The sequence below is a fragment of the Cherax quadricarinatus genome, chromosome 7 (assembly GCF_038502225.1).
Source record: "Cherax quadricarinatus isolate ZL_2023a chromosome 7, ASM3850222v1, whole genome shotgun sequence".
Classification (NCBI taxonomy): Eukaryota; Metazoa; Arthropoda; class Malacostraca; order Decapoda; family Parastacidae; genus Cherax; species Cherax quadricarinatus.
This window is the reverse complement of record NC_091298.1, coordinates 9,333,247-9,349,870: the sequence shown is the minus strand read 5'-3', so window position 1 is coordinate 9,349,870 and position 16,624 is coordinate 9,333,247. Positions and strand designations below refer to the sequence as shown.

The following is a 16,624-nucleotide window of genomic DNA, read 5'->3' as shown; positions in this document are numbered from 1 at the left end:
GTATCCAGGTACGATTTATTCAAGGTTATTCTTCACATTTTCCATTTACAAGGTAATCTGTTATCTTCAGTGACACCGAGCTGTGATTATTTTTTTTATGCATTTTTTACATCTCTTTTATTTACTGAACGGAAGATGCGTCCTCGGACGGAGGTAGGAGATATTTATATATATAGTAACCTAGTAACCTAGTCTGGTGTCATATTCATGGGAGAGCGCTAAACCGGTATGGGTCATACAGTGCCTGGTGGTGAAATGGGAGACCACCAAAGTCAATCCAATTCCTTGGATCAAGAGCCCCCTCTCACTGGCGTCTAGGAACCTTCCCTGATTACGATAAAACTGCTACTACACTACTACTCCTACTACAACTACTACTACTTCTAATAATAATAATAATAATAATACTAATAATAATTACTACAATAATAATACTGATAAAGATCATCTTGACATGGATGACTGCAAGAGTGGATTTTAGTGGTGTTAATGATCACTATCAGTTATATCTCCTTATCTCAGACCTCGGTGGGTAATCATATGTTAAAAACAAAATATAAGTGATAAAGCCACACCATCACCCATGGACAATGTCTCACTTCAGTCTCTACCAGCCAGTGACGGCGGTGAGGTCTCTTGTTTACCACTGTCAGCGGTGAAGTCTTTTCTGATTAGTGTCAGCGCTGTCTCTTCCGGTTAGTATCAGCGCTGTCTCTCCTAATTAGTGTATGAGCGCTGTCTCTCCTGGTTAGTGTGTATTACTGGTATTACTGAAATCTTGCTTCACCATTTGTAGCATTGAGATCTTTCTTTCTTCAACCAGTGGTCACAGTGAGCTCTCTCCTCAACGATGTTAGCACTCCAGTATCGTCCAAGCAGAGCTTCAGCGAAGTCAGCAGCCATGACGACTTCCGACACGAAGAAAAATAATTCGGCGACAATGACTCAGAAGGCCTCAGCGACAACCAAAACACAGGCGCCTCCATCGACGACCACAACCCTGAAGTCTCCATCGACGACCACAACTCTGAAGTCTCCAACGACGACCACGACACAGAAATCCTCAGCCACGACAAAGACACAGAAATCCTCATCCACACCACAGAAAGCTTCATCCACGACCACGCCACAGAAAGCTTCATCCACGACCACGCCACAGAAATCCTCATCCACGACCACGCCACAGAATTCCTCATCCACGACCACGACACAGAAATCCTCAGCCACGACAAAGACAAAGAAATCCTCATCCACACCACAGAAAGCTTCATCCACGACCACGCCACAGAAAGCTTCATCCACGACCACGCCACAGAAATCCTCATCCACGATCACGCCACAGAATTCCTCATCCACGACCACCCCACAGAAATCTTCATCCACAACCACGTCACAGAAGTCCTCATCCACGACAACGACACAGAGGTCCTCATCCACGACCACGTCACAGAAAACTTCATCCACGATCACATCACAGAGGTCCTCATCCACAACCACGTCACAGAAGTCCTCATCCACGACCACGACACATAACTCTTCTTCCACGACCACGTCACAGAACTCTTCATCCACGACCACGCCACAGACGTCCTCATCCACGACCGCACCACAGAAATCCACATCCACGACACAAAAGCCCCAAGGAGGAACGACAAAACGGAAAGCCAGAGCAGCGAAAATGAAGGCTCAATCGATCTCCAGAAAACGGCAAGCCACGGTAACGACAACGACACGGAGGGCTTATTCGACAATGACACGGAACCCACCCCTGAGAACTACGACATACAGAGCCCCAGCCACGACTGCCGCACATAAGCTCCCGACAGCGAGACCCGAGTTACAGTATTCCACAAAAACGGGCAAGAGAAAAAGAGCTTCAAAGAAGACTCGAGCTGTGTGGAGGAGGCTGCTGATAGTGGGCGAGGAAGAGAATGCAAGAATGAACTTACTGTACGCCATGACCAACTACGACACCACCGACTGCTCCGGCGTCTGCAACAACTCTTATGCACATGACGACGACGACGACAGTTTCTATGCTAACAACGACGACAACTTTGACGAAAATTACTCCAATGACACCTACGCTGAAGATAAGCAAGTATCACTCAGCGTGAATGGCACGCAGGTAAGACGTATTGTGTGTCATGATAAAACCTGTGACTGTGCCTGTGTTGTAATAGGGAAACCGGAAGTTGAGTCAGAGAACACTGTGCATTACAGAGCATCAATTAACGTACTTAGCAAGTACGCCAATATTAACAATCAAAAACAAATGCAGAACTAATTAAATATTTGGCAACAGTAAACACGAATCAGCTACACGAACGTCGAATTGTGTAGGATTTTAAAATGATAAAAAGCAGAGGTACTGTAATGTGTGGGTAAGAAAGAGGTTGCTACAATACTTGGGACGGAGAGGGCACAAATTGTCAAGATATGTTAAATAAAACTGTCGAGATATGCTAAATAAAATTGTCAAGATATGTTAGATATTGGTTTACAAACATAGACAAAGGGGAGAGAGACCATTCTAAAACTTCCTTACCATTTACTAAACCAATAGCCAACTCTTAAGAAATAAAATGACCGACCTAAGACTAACTGCATGTGCAGGAACATATATAATATTGCAAAAGCGATAAATGGCTCAATCTGAAAAATAGGGACATGCCTGCCGAATACCACATACGGCGGTATAAATTATTCCTCACTAATAGGGTCAACAGGAAAGAGGTCGGAGTTGCTAAGCATTTTAGGAAAAAAATTAACTGTTGCATCATTAATGATATAACTGGGGAAGGGACAGACACTGAATCCATTTGGCTGCAGTTTTTCCAAGGTCATGAGACACTAATCTTGTGTGTGATCTACGACCTACTAACCTAGATAGTACCCACGATAAACTTCTTTGGGATGAAATTGCTAAGGCATCTAGATACAGAAATGTATATTTTTATGGGAGATTTTAAAGTTAGCCAAATTGATTGGAGTAATTTGAAAAGAAATCTAATCTAGCGACTTGAAATAGTTCAGGTCTGCTTATTAAAATAGTTTGTCAGAACCAGCAAGAGGAAATAACCTGCTGTCTTGTTTTTGGCAGATAAGGAATCTGATGAGTAATCTTGAAGTTAATGAAGAAAAGTAGCTGCAGTAATAGCAGCAAATACAGAAAAACCAGAAGTGGAGAAGTGTTTATCTTATGGTTATATCAGTGTCAGTCCCGGGATGCATGTAATATCACATGTGCCAAGGTTATGGAAATGCCAACTTTTTGAGCGAAGGTGTTGGGGATGGCGATGAGTGATGCTTCAAGGCAATGATGTTGCCTCAACTCTGGTTCCCCGCAGATCAGTTTAGCATCTTTCCATCGCATGATATATTCCTTAGTGTTTTTGTGTATGACATACGTTACTGGTGTCATCCCTGCTGCAGGCGTATCTGTGCTTATAAATTCTAGTCAATAAGTCCCTCTCAGTCTTCTCCACGTAGACTGTTACACTCTCCACAGAGAATGGGGTGGACTCTACTTCTTAAGCGGGAGTGATGAGGACTTTTACTTGATGAGGTTCTCAGCCGAAGTAGTGGCAGTTATACGTACCTCCTAACAAGGGCCTTTGTGTTGTATGCCTACGTCACTGCATGGAAGAGAACGTGAGGGAGACCGGGAGGGACTTGTCCACCAGAATTTATGAACAAAGATACACCTGCAACAGGAATAACACAGGTAAAACATGTGTCGTGCACTGAAACACTGAAGAATATATCTAATGGAAACCAGATATAAGGCCACATCGTTGCCTTGAAACATCCCACAATGTCAGACCATACCACGAGTGGGGATAGAACCAGTGGCTAACGCGACAGTCTGGAGTTTTGAGACTCTGATAGCGGGTTCTATCCCAGCCCGTGGTATGGTTTGTTTGCAATCGTGTCATTACGATTTCATGAGTCATCCCACAATGTCACCTTATTACCAGGTTTCAAAAAGTTTGCAGTTTTATCATTTACACAGCCTTGGCACATAAGATCTTACAACATGATTTCCCGGGATTGACACGTGAAACAACCTCTTCTTCACTTTCGGTGTTCTGTATCTACCACTACCAGAGAATATTAATACCATCACCACTATTACTATTACTCTCTTCCCTGTTCATGTTTATAGCTTATTCTCCCTTAAACAGAAATCTTCCTGAAGTCTTGTCTCATCAGTGGTAGCACATATTTGAGGTGATCAGGGTACTATGACCAAAACGGTTTCAGTAAAGGTGTCCTAAGTTAATACATTTGTGTCCGTCTCTCTTTAAGTTATCAGTGTTTGCTGCTTTCTTACTACCAAAGCTTAGCTGCCCAAATGTAAACAAACATCAGTTGTACATAATACTAATATTTATATAATTCATGATAGGCGCTACACCCGTGTGGGTTATTCAGCGCAAGTCGTGGTGGAGGCTTGATCCTCTGTCTGCTGAGCGAGAGACAGACGCGCTTCCAATTTTTACACACCTAGGTATCCAGTTTTACAACAGAATACAGTTATTGATGCTTGTGCCTCGTCACAGGTGAAACTCTGGTGCAGTCGAGGTTACTACGCCAGTTGCCACGACAGTAGTCTGGGAGCCTACAGTTACTTGGGTCAACATGTGGTCTTGATCTGCTTCTCCGTCACCTCCCCAGCATCATTACGTCTGGCAAGAGAGAGATGGCGGCCGGAAGTCGCCTGGTACATCCCGGACACTCCAGTTATTCTTGTTGGCTGCCATAAGGTGTGTTTGTTCTATATGAAATAATTATAAATCATAAAAAGACTAATATTTCTTTCTGGTGATGTAACAATGTTCATTGTGGCCTCTTCAATCTTTTTCGTTTTTTACGCTTACCGTTCGCAGGATGAGCATGGGGGTGCACAATGAGCTAACCGATTAGGCAACACAACTAACTACACTTCTACGAAGCCCTCATACGGCCCCATATCACAAATACGCTGCTTACTCACTCACTCACTCACTCTCTCTCTCTCTCTCTCTCTCTCTCTCTCTCTCTCTCTCTCTCTCTCTCTCTCTCGCTGACTGCCAGTTCGAATTTCCTAAAACTGCAGTGAATCCAGAACCAAGCGTTGCACTGGGTGTTGAACGTGAGGTGGCAGGATTTCACAAGTGAGTCTCGCCACCTCAGGGTCGGCATCCCAGCTCTCAGCCTCTTCTGGAAACTCAGCGACAGGCAATTCGACCAACTGAAGACTTACCTCGCCTCATGGACAACCTACCTCTCGACGAGACAATAAGAGAAGATTTTGTTCGGATTTTTAACTCCGGAGGGTTAGCCATCCAGGATAACCCAAGAGAGGCAGTGCATCATCGAGGGACTATCTGTCTTATTTTCATTGCGGTCCTCAATCTTGTTCCCCAGGATGCGACCCGCACCAGTCGATTTACACCCAGGTACCTACTTGCTTACTAGGTGAACGGGACAACAGGTGTAAGGAAACACACCCATTGTTTCCGCCCATACCGGGGATTGAACCACGGACACTCAGGCGCCATCATGACCTTCTCAACCTCTTCCAGCCTCTCTCTAACCCTGCTTTACTCCAGGGGTGGACCCACCAACACCATCCTCTACCCAATCACACTCCTCATTGCCGCCAGAGCTATGCCATCACAGTTATTACTACGAGTTTCAAAAGCGGCTTATGTCGTTCTGGTGCTCGCTTCACCCCGGCAATCCAATGCGTCCTGCCGCCGATTATAACTTGAGCTGCAGGCTGATCACTGCGAGCAAAAATCGCAAATTGCGAACACTGCAACTCAGCCACATAGTGCTCCGCTTCTGTATTTAGTCCTGGTCTATTTTTTACTCTCCAGCCCTTCCTCTTTCTCCCACTAATCTCTTATTTCCTCTTCCCACTCACCCCTCACCGGTCTATTTTAGTCTACAACTCTGCCTCTAGTGCCTTCCACTTAGCGCTGAATAACCAACACGGGTTGTATGCATTTTTTGTGAAATTATTATTATTATTATTATTATTATTATTATTATTATTATGTAAGCAAATCACCTGCAGAAGACTTACCTGAATTATTACCTGCAAGTAATTTGGGTGAGGTAAATGGGACTTAGTCACATTAGGTCACTGAACTGTAACTCCTTCGACTGCCCACTTCTTCACCACTCTCACAAAAAGCTAGACCTGACGTTAAATTAATAATTATAACATTAAAACCAGCTACTCAGGTAATTAAAGTTGTGTGGACTGTATACGATTAGGCTTGTTGGGTACACAAAATATAATTGGTATTAACACTTACCATTTAATTACTGGAAGATAATGGTGATGGAACACACCCTAACACTACCCTAGCAGATAGGATTTACGATGGCCAACACAAAAACTACTGTACTTTACGGGTAAGCGTCACTTAGCTAAGGTGTGTTGTTATGAAGGATTCATTAAAATCCTCTATTTTTCTGTCCTCCACATGCAATTCTTGAGGTCCCATAAATTTTCTGTCCCAATTCTTCAGCAGGGGACATTAACACGGGTTCCTAATTATAAATTCAGGCCGAAACCCCCAATTTGGCTTGGAAGATGCCGGATTATTAGCAGTATTTCCCACAACAACCAGCGTTCCCACATTACAAATGGTGTCTCTCCGTCCGCGTCACTCTCCAGCTCTTCCATACCCACCTTCACTTAAAAATTTTCAAAGAGTCTAAATAGCATCATATTTTAATACGCAATTTTTAAATTATTCATTTATATGTCCTACATTCAGGAAATTATGTAAAAATTTTCCACACATTTTGTAAATAAATAAATAATAATAATTATAATAATAATAATAATAATAATAATAATAATAATAATACACGAATAACTCGCACATAGGAGAAAGAGATTCATGAGGTTTCAGTTAATGCTCCAAGTTGGACCGAAACGTCGTCATAAGTGTCTCCTATGTGCGGGTATTGTACCTTTTTGTTCTTTAATGACAAGAATAATAATGGAAACAATAAACATGGTTATTTTTGCGTGTAGGAGGTGCGGGAGGCCGCTAAAGCCACACAGAAGCAGCAGAACCAGGACACGGTGGTGGAATACGAGGAAGCAGCAGCCGTGGCCAGGGACATGGATGCCGTGGCCTACCTGGAGTGTAACTCGAGGAACGGAGAAGGGATCCCAGAGATACTCAAGATGGCCGCCAGGGAGGCTCTTAACAACAATAAACTTGAGTGTTCGCCTTTAAAGAGCTGCCGACACTTGAACTGCGCGCCTGATACCTGCCCTCGTAGTAGAGACAAGTGCACTATCCTGTAGACCTGCCCTCGTAGTAGAGACAAGTGCACTATCCTGTAGACCTGCCCTCGTAGTAGAGACAAGTGCACTATCCTGTAGACCTGCCCTCGTAGTAAAGACAAGTGCACTATCCTGTAGACCTGCCCTCGTAGTAGAGATAAGTGCACTATCCTGTAGACCTGCCCTCGTAGTAGAGACAAGTGCACTATCCTGTAGACCTGCCCTCGTAATAGAGACAAGTGCACTATCCTGTAGACCTGCCCTCGTAGTAAAGACAAGTGCACTATCCTGTAGACCTGCCCTCGTAGTAGAGACAAGTGCACTATCCTGTAGACCTGCCCTCGTAGTAAAGACAAGTGCACTATCTTGTAGACCTGCCCTCGTAGTAGAGATAAGTGCACTATCCTGTAGACCTGCTCTCGTAGTAGAGACAAGTGCACTATCCTGCAGACCTGCCCTCGTAGTAGAGACAAGTGCACTATCCTGTAAACCTGCCCTCGTAGTAGAGACAAGTGCACTATCTTGTAGACCTGCCCTCGTAGTAGAGACAAGTGCACTATCCTGTAGACCTGCCCTCGTAGTAGAGACAAGTGCACTATCCTGTAGACCTGCCCTCGTAGTAGAGATACGTGCAGACCTCCAGGCCCTTTAGACCTGCCCTTACTGAAGAGATAAGTGTATTCTCCAATTAGACCTGCCCTAAGTCGAGAGACAAATGCATTATCTTATAGACTTGCCCTTACTTCAGGGACGAGTGTACTCTCCTATAGATTTGACATCGAAGTATACTAGTGTACTCTCCTAAACACTTGACATTCAAGTAGGCTTGTTTTCTCAGTAGAGACAGGTGTACTCTCCTACAGATCTGTCCTTACCGGAGGTTGTGGTATACATCTGGTGGTGGTGATTTAACTTCCCAAAGATACTTACGTCCCAGCCGGAGCCGGGCGGTAGTGACATCCAGGGGTCTCCTTATTTTGTTGGATGTACTATAGATACCACTGCCGTGACCAATTTACTCTCATATAATGCATCCTCATGATTCATTTCGTGGGAAGCGTCTCTGCATCGCCTATAAATAATACCCATGTCTTGTTCTCTGTGGGGATCCATAGAATCCCTGGCGAACGAAACGCTTCTTCAGTAAAATTCCATAGCCCACAATGCACCGTGGGAAATTCCTTCCAAACAATGATCCTTCGATTGCCCTCAGAAAACTTAAATTACATCCAAAGCTTCGTCTTGAAGCCAAGCATGGTTCCTTAAGCTATATTGATGCCTAAGTCATACAGCACCCTCTTTCAAAAATTATGTAGGTTGATACACAAATAACCCGCACATAGGAAAGACAAGCTTACAAAGTGTGACTTTGTATATGGTTCAAGTCAGACCCCAACGTTATCGCCAGCTTCTCTCTCTCTCTCTCTCTCTCTCTCTCTCTCTCTCTCCTATGTGCAAGTTATTTGTGTATTGTCAAGTCACGGTATTGTGCCTTTTTGTTTTTTATGGAGGTTGATAGCTCTGTTCACCAATCCACTGGTGCAGCAGGGAGTGCCATTGTTGTCCTGCAGAGTGATGTCTCATCAACAACTGGGTTTCTACCCTTCAAAATTAATTGTCTGCTATACTCCTTGAAATCAAATGCCTCAATATTTATTGTAACTGTTTCTGTATCGTTCATAAATGCTCTTAACTCCATGAATGTCAGTTGTAGCATGCTTGTGTTGCAGCCAGACACAGGAGTGGTAGGATGGTAGACATGGAGCCCGAGTACACCTGCGGATTCGACCTCACATGATAGAACTGATGAATTGGCAAAGGCATATATGCCTTGGAGGGGGGAGTAGATTACAGTCTTGGACTGTCAACTTGTAGCTTGTGGACAATAATAGGAGAGAGACACCAGTCAGTCCATCTATCATTATGATCATTCTACAGTGCAGGAGCCTGATGTCTACGGTGCATCAACTAAAATCATCAGACTTTTGAATGTCACTACTGCCAGGCTCTGGCTGGCATCACTAGCTGCTGTAGACATAAATAACTAATGTTGATTCGTCACTCAACCCTCGGAACGAGTGGACGTGCGCTGAGCCTGCCCCCTGCTGTCAGCTGGTGACAACTTGATTTTCACAAAATGGTGCAGCAGGGTAGACACCGGGTTAATACTGTCGGCAAGAAGTGGTTCGTGGGGCTGTGTATGCCCACTCGGCTCAGGTTTTACTGCCTGCCATCATCAGGGACACATATGGCTTTGCAAATGAAGAGCTGTATGGTGTGGCTTTGAATGGGGCATACCGGATCTTTGTGAAGCTTCGCAATGCTAGTGTATATGAAGACACGGTCGCCAGATTTCAGGATCTTTGTGTGCCGGTAAATCCTGCTGTGACAGCGAAGCTCCATGATGTGTCCCGCTACTACACGTGGGTGAAGATCCGGAACGTACCTTTCGAGGCTGATGAGGTGGACCTGCGTGCCGTGTTTGAGAAGTACGGGACAGTTCACATGGCGACATTGGGAAAATGGAAGGAAGGATCACATGCTGGGATGCCTGAGAAAAGTTTCTCTTTGAAAATGACATTAAGGCATCCCATTCCTTCCTATGTTTACCTTGACGATTTCAGGACACAAGTGATGGTGACCTACGCGAGGCAACGACGTGCTTGTCGCTTGTGCGGCGCCTATGTGTTCAACGGCAGTGTGTTCAACGGCAGGGTTCACAGGTGGATGCTCAACATAAGGAGGCACCGGAGGAACAGGAGACGACGGAGGAGACACGGCCTGAGACGCTTACTTTGCGTAAGGCTTGGAGTGTGGAAGTCGATGAGGCTGAATTGAGGGAGGGAAAGTGTGTAACACTTCCGGGGGAGCAGAACTCTTCCGGGCAGGCACCGGAGACCGTAGGTGAGGTGTCGCTTGATGAGGACAGGGACGTGGAGGCCACCATTGACACAGTGCCCCACGACCTGTTAGGAACCCCAGGTGAGGTCTCCATTGAGGGGCTTGTGGGTGCCCTGGAGTCTGCAGTGGTTCCAGGAGGTGTGGGGGGGGCATGTCGGAGGCCCAAGTTGATGCTGATTTGCAGATTGGTACTGTGGTGGCAGAAGTGCACAAGGATGGCTTCCGGGTGGAGGCTGGGAGGAAGGCTCAAGGGTCATGGAAGAGAGCAGCCGTGATCTCGGATATGAACAATGTACTCACTCCAGCACAGCGTTTGGGTAAAAAGGTTTGGGCAGATGTGGAGGAGTGTGGACCTGGTGGGTCCAGGGGCAAGGGATCTGCGAAAGAAGGTCCCACAGAGGTGTATGAGGACCAAGGAAGTATTAGGAGGAAGGGGGAAAGGGGTGTAGCAGTGCATAAAGGCATCCCTCCTTTGATGGCTTCAAGAGTCTCACTATAAATATTAATGGACTGAGAAATGATAGAAAGAGTGCATGGTTTCGTGAGCTTCTCATTAGGTATGGTGTAGATGTTGTGTTTGTACAGGAACACAGTCACAAGCCAGGTTGTATGTTGGTGAATGAGGGGTACACTGTATATGCGGCACACTCACCGAGATTGAAAGGAGGAGTGGCTATTTTGATGAGGGAGGCTAGCCCGTTTACTGTACATCATTGTGAGGAGGGAGGGGAGGGGAGGGTTATACGAGTGGATAGGATGTGGGGAAGGGAGAAGATATCCTTTGTGTGTGTCTATGGTCCGGCAGAGGGGGACAGTCGGGTAAAGAATGAGTTTGTGCATGATGTGTTGGTATATCACCTGAGGTCGCTTCCGGCAGTAGCTGTGGTGGGAGGTGACTGGAATTGTGTGATACGTCGTAGGGATGTGGAACCTAGGGGGGCAGGATATTGTTCTGGCATTTTGAGGGAGCTGTAAACCGGGATGGGTTGGTGGATGTGGGGGGTGTGGCATGGGAGGTGGAGCACACCTTTGTGAAGCAGGGGTATGCGGCGAGGCTGGACAGACTATACGGAATGAGAAAAGCAGTGGTTCGGAGAGTAAGTGTCTTGGATATGTTTTTTTCAGATCACAGAGGTGTTTTGGTGGAATTGGGATGGGAGGGATGGCCGAACAGGTATAAGAAGTATTCGAAATTGAATGCTCGGTTACTTCAAGATGTCAAGGGGAGGGTCTTATTTGCACATTTGTGGGAAAGTTTGTGGGATGGGGCATGCGTGAAGGGGGATGTGTTGAGCTGGTGGGATACAATGGCGAAGACGAGTATTCGAGAATTCTACGTTTGCCAGGGGAGGCATGAGAACCAGCTGGCTTATGGGTTTATTAGGTATCTTGAGGGGCAGTTAAGGGAGTATTATGAGAGAGGAAGGGGGGTGGGAGCCCCAGTGGCAGACATAGAGGGATTGAAGGAAAGACTCAAGGAATTGCAAAATGAACGGTTTGATGAGGTAAGGGTTTTAGGGGGATTAGAGGAGGTGATAAGGGGTGATAGGCTGTCTGCGTGTGTCCTGCGAGGGCAGGCGCATCGGTGCATTGCTATGGAAATGGTAGGATTGCGGGTCCACGAGGACATGGAGAGGTATAGGAAGGAGCAAGAGCTGGTTACAACAGAGGGGATAGGGGGTATGTTGATGCTTGGCTTAGTGCATATATGAGAAGTTCTGGTGGGAGTGAGGGAGAGTTAAGGGAGATGGGAGATTGGGTGCAGTGTGTGCTTGACAGGGACGACAGGGAACAGTTACAGGGGACTATCGTTGAGGAGGAGGTGTGGATGGCATTAATGGGTATGAGTCAGGGTAAGGCGCCGGGGATAGATGGGCTGCCTGCCGACTTTTATATACAGCACTGGGGTGTATTGAAGGACTGTCTGGTGCAATTGTTTAATATCATGAAAGAGCGGGGTGAGTTGGGGGAGTTGCAAGTGACAGTGATTGTAATTTTGGTACCAAAGGGTGATAGTCAGTACATGGTGAGGAATTATTGAATGATATCACTCATGTGTGCAGACTACAAACTCTTTGCGAAAATTTTGGGAAACCATATTAAGAGGGTCATTGGAACTGTTATAGTATGGGACCAATATGGGATACCGGGGAGATCAATGTATGAGGGGCATGGGGTTATTAGGTTTATTGAGTGTCCGTGTGAGGGGGAAGGAGGGGTATTAGCGCTGGATTGGAGGGTGGCGTATGATAGTGTCAAGAGGAAGGCTTTGTGGAGAATCATGAGGTGGCAGGGGTTTGGGGAGGAAATAGTGAAATGGGCACGTACTTTATATCAGGGAGCCGGAATGTGTGTGCAGATTAATGGGAGGGTGGGGTCGCATGTGCAAATGGGCAGGGGATTGAGAAAGGGATGCTCACTATCACAAGTACTATTTGCATGTTTACGGAATCCTTTTTACAGGGCAGTGGAACGGTGTGTACGGGAGGGGGTAAGGGATGATTTAAGTGGTAGGAGACCTGGTATCATAGGTTATGTCGATGGCACGACAGTCCTAGTGAGTGGGAGAAAGGGATTGGAGGGTCTGGGGAGGGTCTTGGATGTTTTTGGGGCAGCTGCAGGTATGGCAGTGAATGTGGATAAAGCAAAGCTCATGAGATTAGGGGCATGGAATGGGCGGGAGGGTGGTGTGTTGTGGATCGGCTTAAGATTTGTGGTGTGGTGTATATGGGTGATGCGCAGATGGCAAGAGAGGTTAATTCAAAGGGTGTAGTAGATAAAGTGCTGGGAAGATTGACTGGGTTGTGGCCGACACATCTTACGCTACACCAGAGGGTCATTGTGGTCAATGTGCTTCTATTTAGTAAAATATGGCATGTGGCACCGTTGTACCCTTTGGTGTATGGGGATGTTCGGGGACTGTTGGGTAGGGTTTTCCGTTTTATTTGGGGTTCGGGATGCAATTGGTTAAGAAGGGGGGTGGTAACACTTCCGGTGGCCAAGAGGGGGCTGGGGCTAATTCACTTGGAACGAAGGCTGAAGACCGTATATGTGAAGCATGGGTTCCTGCGGGTGCGTGGGGAGGGGGGTGGAGGGCTGAGGATTGTGTAGGAAGATATTCGAAGATGGTGGAGGGGACGGGATTTGCGAGATTGTGAGGAGTTGAACCCCTTACGATAGTTGCGTGTATTAATGCTCGTCAGAGATCCGAAGAACATGCGGGTAGGGTCCATAGATAAATTAGACACATGTGCAACTCTAGGGTATCTTTATTGAGGAAACGTTTCGCCACACAGTGGCTTCATCAGTCCATACAAAGGAGAATCTTGAAGAACAGGAGGAGAATGAGGTAATCAGTCCCTCAACCTTGAGTCGATGTGGTCAGTCCATCAATCTTGAATAGAATGCTGCATACGTGCGGAGAAGGAGCTTATAAACCGTAGGCAGGATTGATGGACTGACCACATCGACTCAAGGTTGAGGGACTGATTACCTCATTCTCCTCCTGTTCTTCAAGATTCTCCTTTGTATGGACTGATGAAGCCACTGTGTGGCGAAACGTTTCCTCAATAAAGATACCCTAGAGTTGCACATGTGTCTAATTTATCAACATGTCGGTTCTCTGAACCATTCATCTACAAACCTGTCAGACACTGCAACTTCTTGGGATCTTAATACTTAGGAATTCTTCGCTTACCTAATTCTTGGGCACGATCTACTTCCACATTGAACTAATGTGACACCACCTATGACTGCTGCACCTCTCCTGCCTACGGTTTATAAGCTCCTTCTCCGCACGTATGCCGCATTTTATTCAAGATTGATGGACTGACCACATCAACTCAAGGTTGAGGGACTGATTACCTCATTCTCCTCCTGTTCTTCAAGATTCTCCTTTGTATGGACTGATGAAGCCACTGTGTGGCGAAACGTTTCCTCAATAAAGATACCCTAGAGTTGCACATGAGTCTAATTTATCAACATGTCGGTTCTCTGAGCCATTCATCTACAAAGGGTCCATAGAGAGGAAGCTATGGCCTAGGGAGGCAGTGGCTGTGGAAGGGGCATACCCGATGTACGCATGGGAAGACATTTGGAGTCGGTTAAAAGGGTTGCATCCGGCCAAGTGTGAGGGAGGTAATGTACAGGTTTCTCCACGGAATTTTGCCATCAGGGGTAGTTTTACATAATCGACGAATAAGGGAGGATGGGATGTGTCAAGATTGTAGGGTAGATGAGTCGGCTTTTCATGTAGTCTACTTTTGCAAACACCTAGGGGTTGTGAGGGAATGGATGGGGAAAGGGATTCAGTATGTGGGGGGGGGAGGGTTGTCGGTTTTGAGGGCGCTCAATTTAGATGTAGGTGGGGTAGGGGTGAAAGTTCAAAGGGCGGTGGCTTACTTAGTTGTTGATTTCGTTTTTAAATCGTGGGCAATGAGAGATAAAGGGGCGGGGGAACGTAGGATGGCCCTAGCTGCAACTTTTTATAGGACAAAGTGTCGCAACAGGGAAATATATGGGGGAAGGTGGGAGAGGGATTTCCTGGAGGGCTATAGAGATTTCCAATTGAAAGATTTATGGGTTTTATAGATTGTCAGGGGTATGAACGGGCTGGCCTCCCCCGGGGGGGAGGGGGCTTGCGTGTTGGGGTGTGTGTGTCGCAGAGGTTTGACTGTTTGTGTGTGTGGGATTGTGAGTTAGAAGGGTTTTGGGGAAGGTGGGCTTAGAGTGTGGTATATTAATATGTGTGATAAGCTTCTTATATAGCATTACCGTTTATTGTTTGGCGATGCTCTGATATAATTTTGTATATACTGTGTGTGGCATTTTTGCTTGCAGAGGTACTGGCACTATAATCTGGATGTTTTATCCTGTTTGTTACATGTACTTGCTTCATTTGTTCTGGGTGCTTTGCACTGAATGGTGTAAGGCCTGAGATTTCGAACGGTGTTCAGAGAGATGATGTGATATATTTTTATATTTAATGTGTATGGCATTACTGTTTGTCACTAGTGATCTGCATGTCTCAGCCTGTTTGGCCTGAGAGTTTGAACAGTGTTAAGAGAGATGATGCGTTATACTTTGTATTTCATGTATGTGCATTATTGCTTGAAGTGGCACAGTCACCAGATAACTGCACGTTTTGGCCTGTTTGTCCTGAGAGCTTGAATAGTGTTCGGTGACATGTTCTGATATAACTTTGTAATTAAGGTGTCTGGCGTTATTGCTTGAGGAGGTACTGTCACTATATACATGCATGATTTAGCATGTTTATTAAACGTATTTGATCAATGTCTGTTATGTGTGCTTGCAATGAATTATTGCTTGAAGAGGTATTGGAAATATATATTTGCATGTCATGTCCTGTTGATTAAATGTAATTGTTTAATATTTATTTTGTGTACTTTGCACTGTAATGTTTTTTTTATTGATTTATAGGTACATAACCTGTAGTGGTGTTAGTGAGCCTTTGTTGGTCCGTACATGTTTAAGTGCTCAGGATTTTGGGCAAATAGCCATTATTATAATAGTATATGTCTGTTAGGCTGTGAATAGCAGGGGGAGGAGAGGATAACCACCGGGGGGGGGGGAGAGGGAATTTTTATAGGATCCCTAGATGTAATTAGGGAAATACTTATGTCGGTGATATATATTTCATGATAGTGTCCCGAATTTCTTTGTGGTCGGAGGTACGCTGTCACTGTGGGATGGAAGAGGCTGTCTGCGGCCTCTATGTGTGTATACCCTATCGGGATGTACAGGTTATCAGATTTGTTTATATATATATGTAATTCTGTTGGGTGGATCCAACAGGTTTGATGAATTGAATTTAGGATTTGGGACAGTTCATAGGAAAGGGGAGCAAGGGGGGGGGTATCCATACATAGTTGTGAGTGTAGTGTTCTGCTTGACGACGGTAGGGTAGTATTAATACTATAGGCTGTCATGTTTTTTATATATTTATTTCATGTAATGCCATGTTTTTAAATAAAATCTAAAAAAAATAACTAAATGTAAACTTTACCAGATGGGCTGCCACAACTTGTGTCATTATGTGTTGGACTGCAATCAAATAATTCGGAGATAATTCACTCATACAAATTCAAGAAATGTCGAAGTATTTTAACTACAGTAGCATATTACCAGACATTCTGGAAAAACACCCTGACTTTGGTTACTGTAAATAACTCAAAACCACATAAAAGCTACAATGTAATATTTTTGTGACTGAATTAAAGTCTGTATAAATAACTTATTATGGTTATAACCAAATATAAATATGTAAATATTTCATTACCACTGTAACTTGCTCAGCTATCAAAATTTTCAGGCCCAGTTTCTGGACGCATTATGCGTCTCTGTAATCTTTTGACTACCACCCAAAGAATGAGTATGACGTGCATAATAAAGATACTAAACAAA

The 16,624-nt window shown here is 45.2% G+C and overlaps 1 protein-coding gene across 3 annotated transcripts; it reads left to right on the top strand.

Moving 5' to 3' along the window:
• The first annotated feature begins 569 nt into the window (after nucleotides 1–569).
• LOC128686759 (putative uncharacterized protein ENSP00000383309) lies at nucleotides 570–16,624 on the top strand. 3 transcript variants are annotated; one of them, XM_070082276.1, is made up of 4 exons: nucleotides 570–695; nucleotides 824–2,128; nucleotides 4,566–4,769; nucleotides 16,230–16,624. In XM_070082276.1, the coding sequence occupies exons 2-4, from the start codon at nucleotides 851–853 to the stop codon at nucleotides 16,287–16,289; spliced, it is 1,542 nt and encodes a 513-aa protein (XP_069938377.1). In that variant the 5' UTR covers nucleotides 570–695; nucleotides 824–850; the 3' UTR covers nucleotides 16,290–16,624. The 3 variants fall into 3 exon arrangements, with proteins under 3 accessions (XP_069938377.1, XP_053629771.2, XP_069938376.1); XM_053773796.2 differs by lacking the exon at nucleotides 16,230–16,624 and adding an exon at nucleotides 7,043–13,511; XM_070082275.1 differs by lacking the exon at nucleotides 16,230–16,624 and adding an exon at nucleotides 7,043–13,511 and having other exon boundaries at nucleotides 618–2,128.

Bases quoted from the DNA above. Each gene is read 5' to 3' on its own strand.
- LOC128686759 (XM_053773796.2), top strand. From the start codon at position 851: ATGTTAGCACTCCAGTATCGTCCAAGCAGAGCTTCAGCGAAGTCAGCA. The intron at 2,129-4,565 runs GTAAGACGTATT...GCCTCGTCACAG, and splicing joins TCAGCGTGAATGGCACGCAG to GTGAAACTCTGGTGCAGTCG. The intron at 4,770-7,042 runs GTGTGTTTGTTC...TTTTGCGTGTAG, and splicing joins TTCTTGTTGGCTGCCATAAG to GAGGTGCGGGAGGCCGCTAA.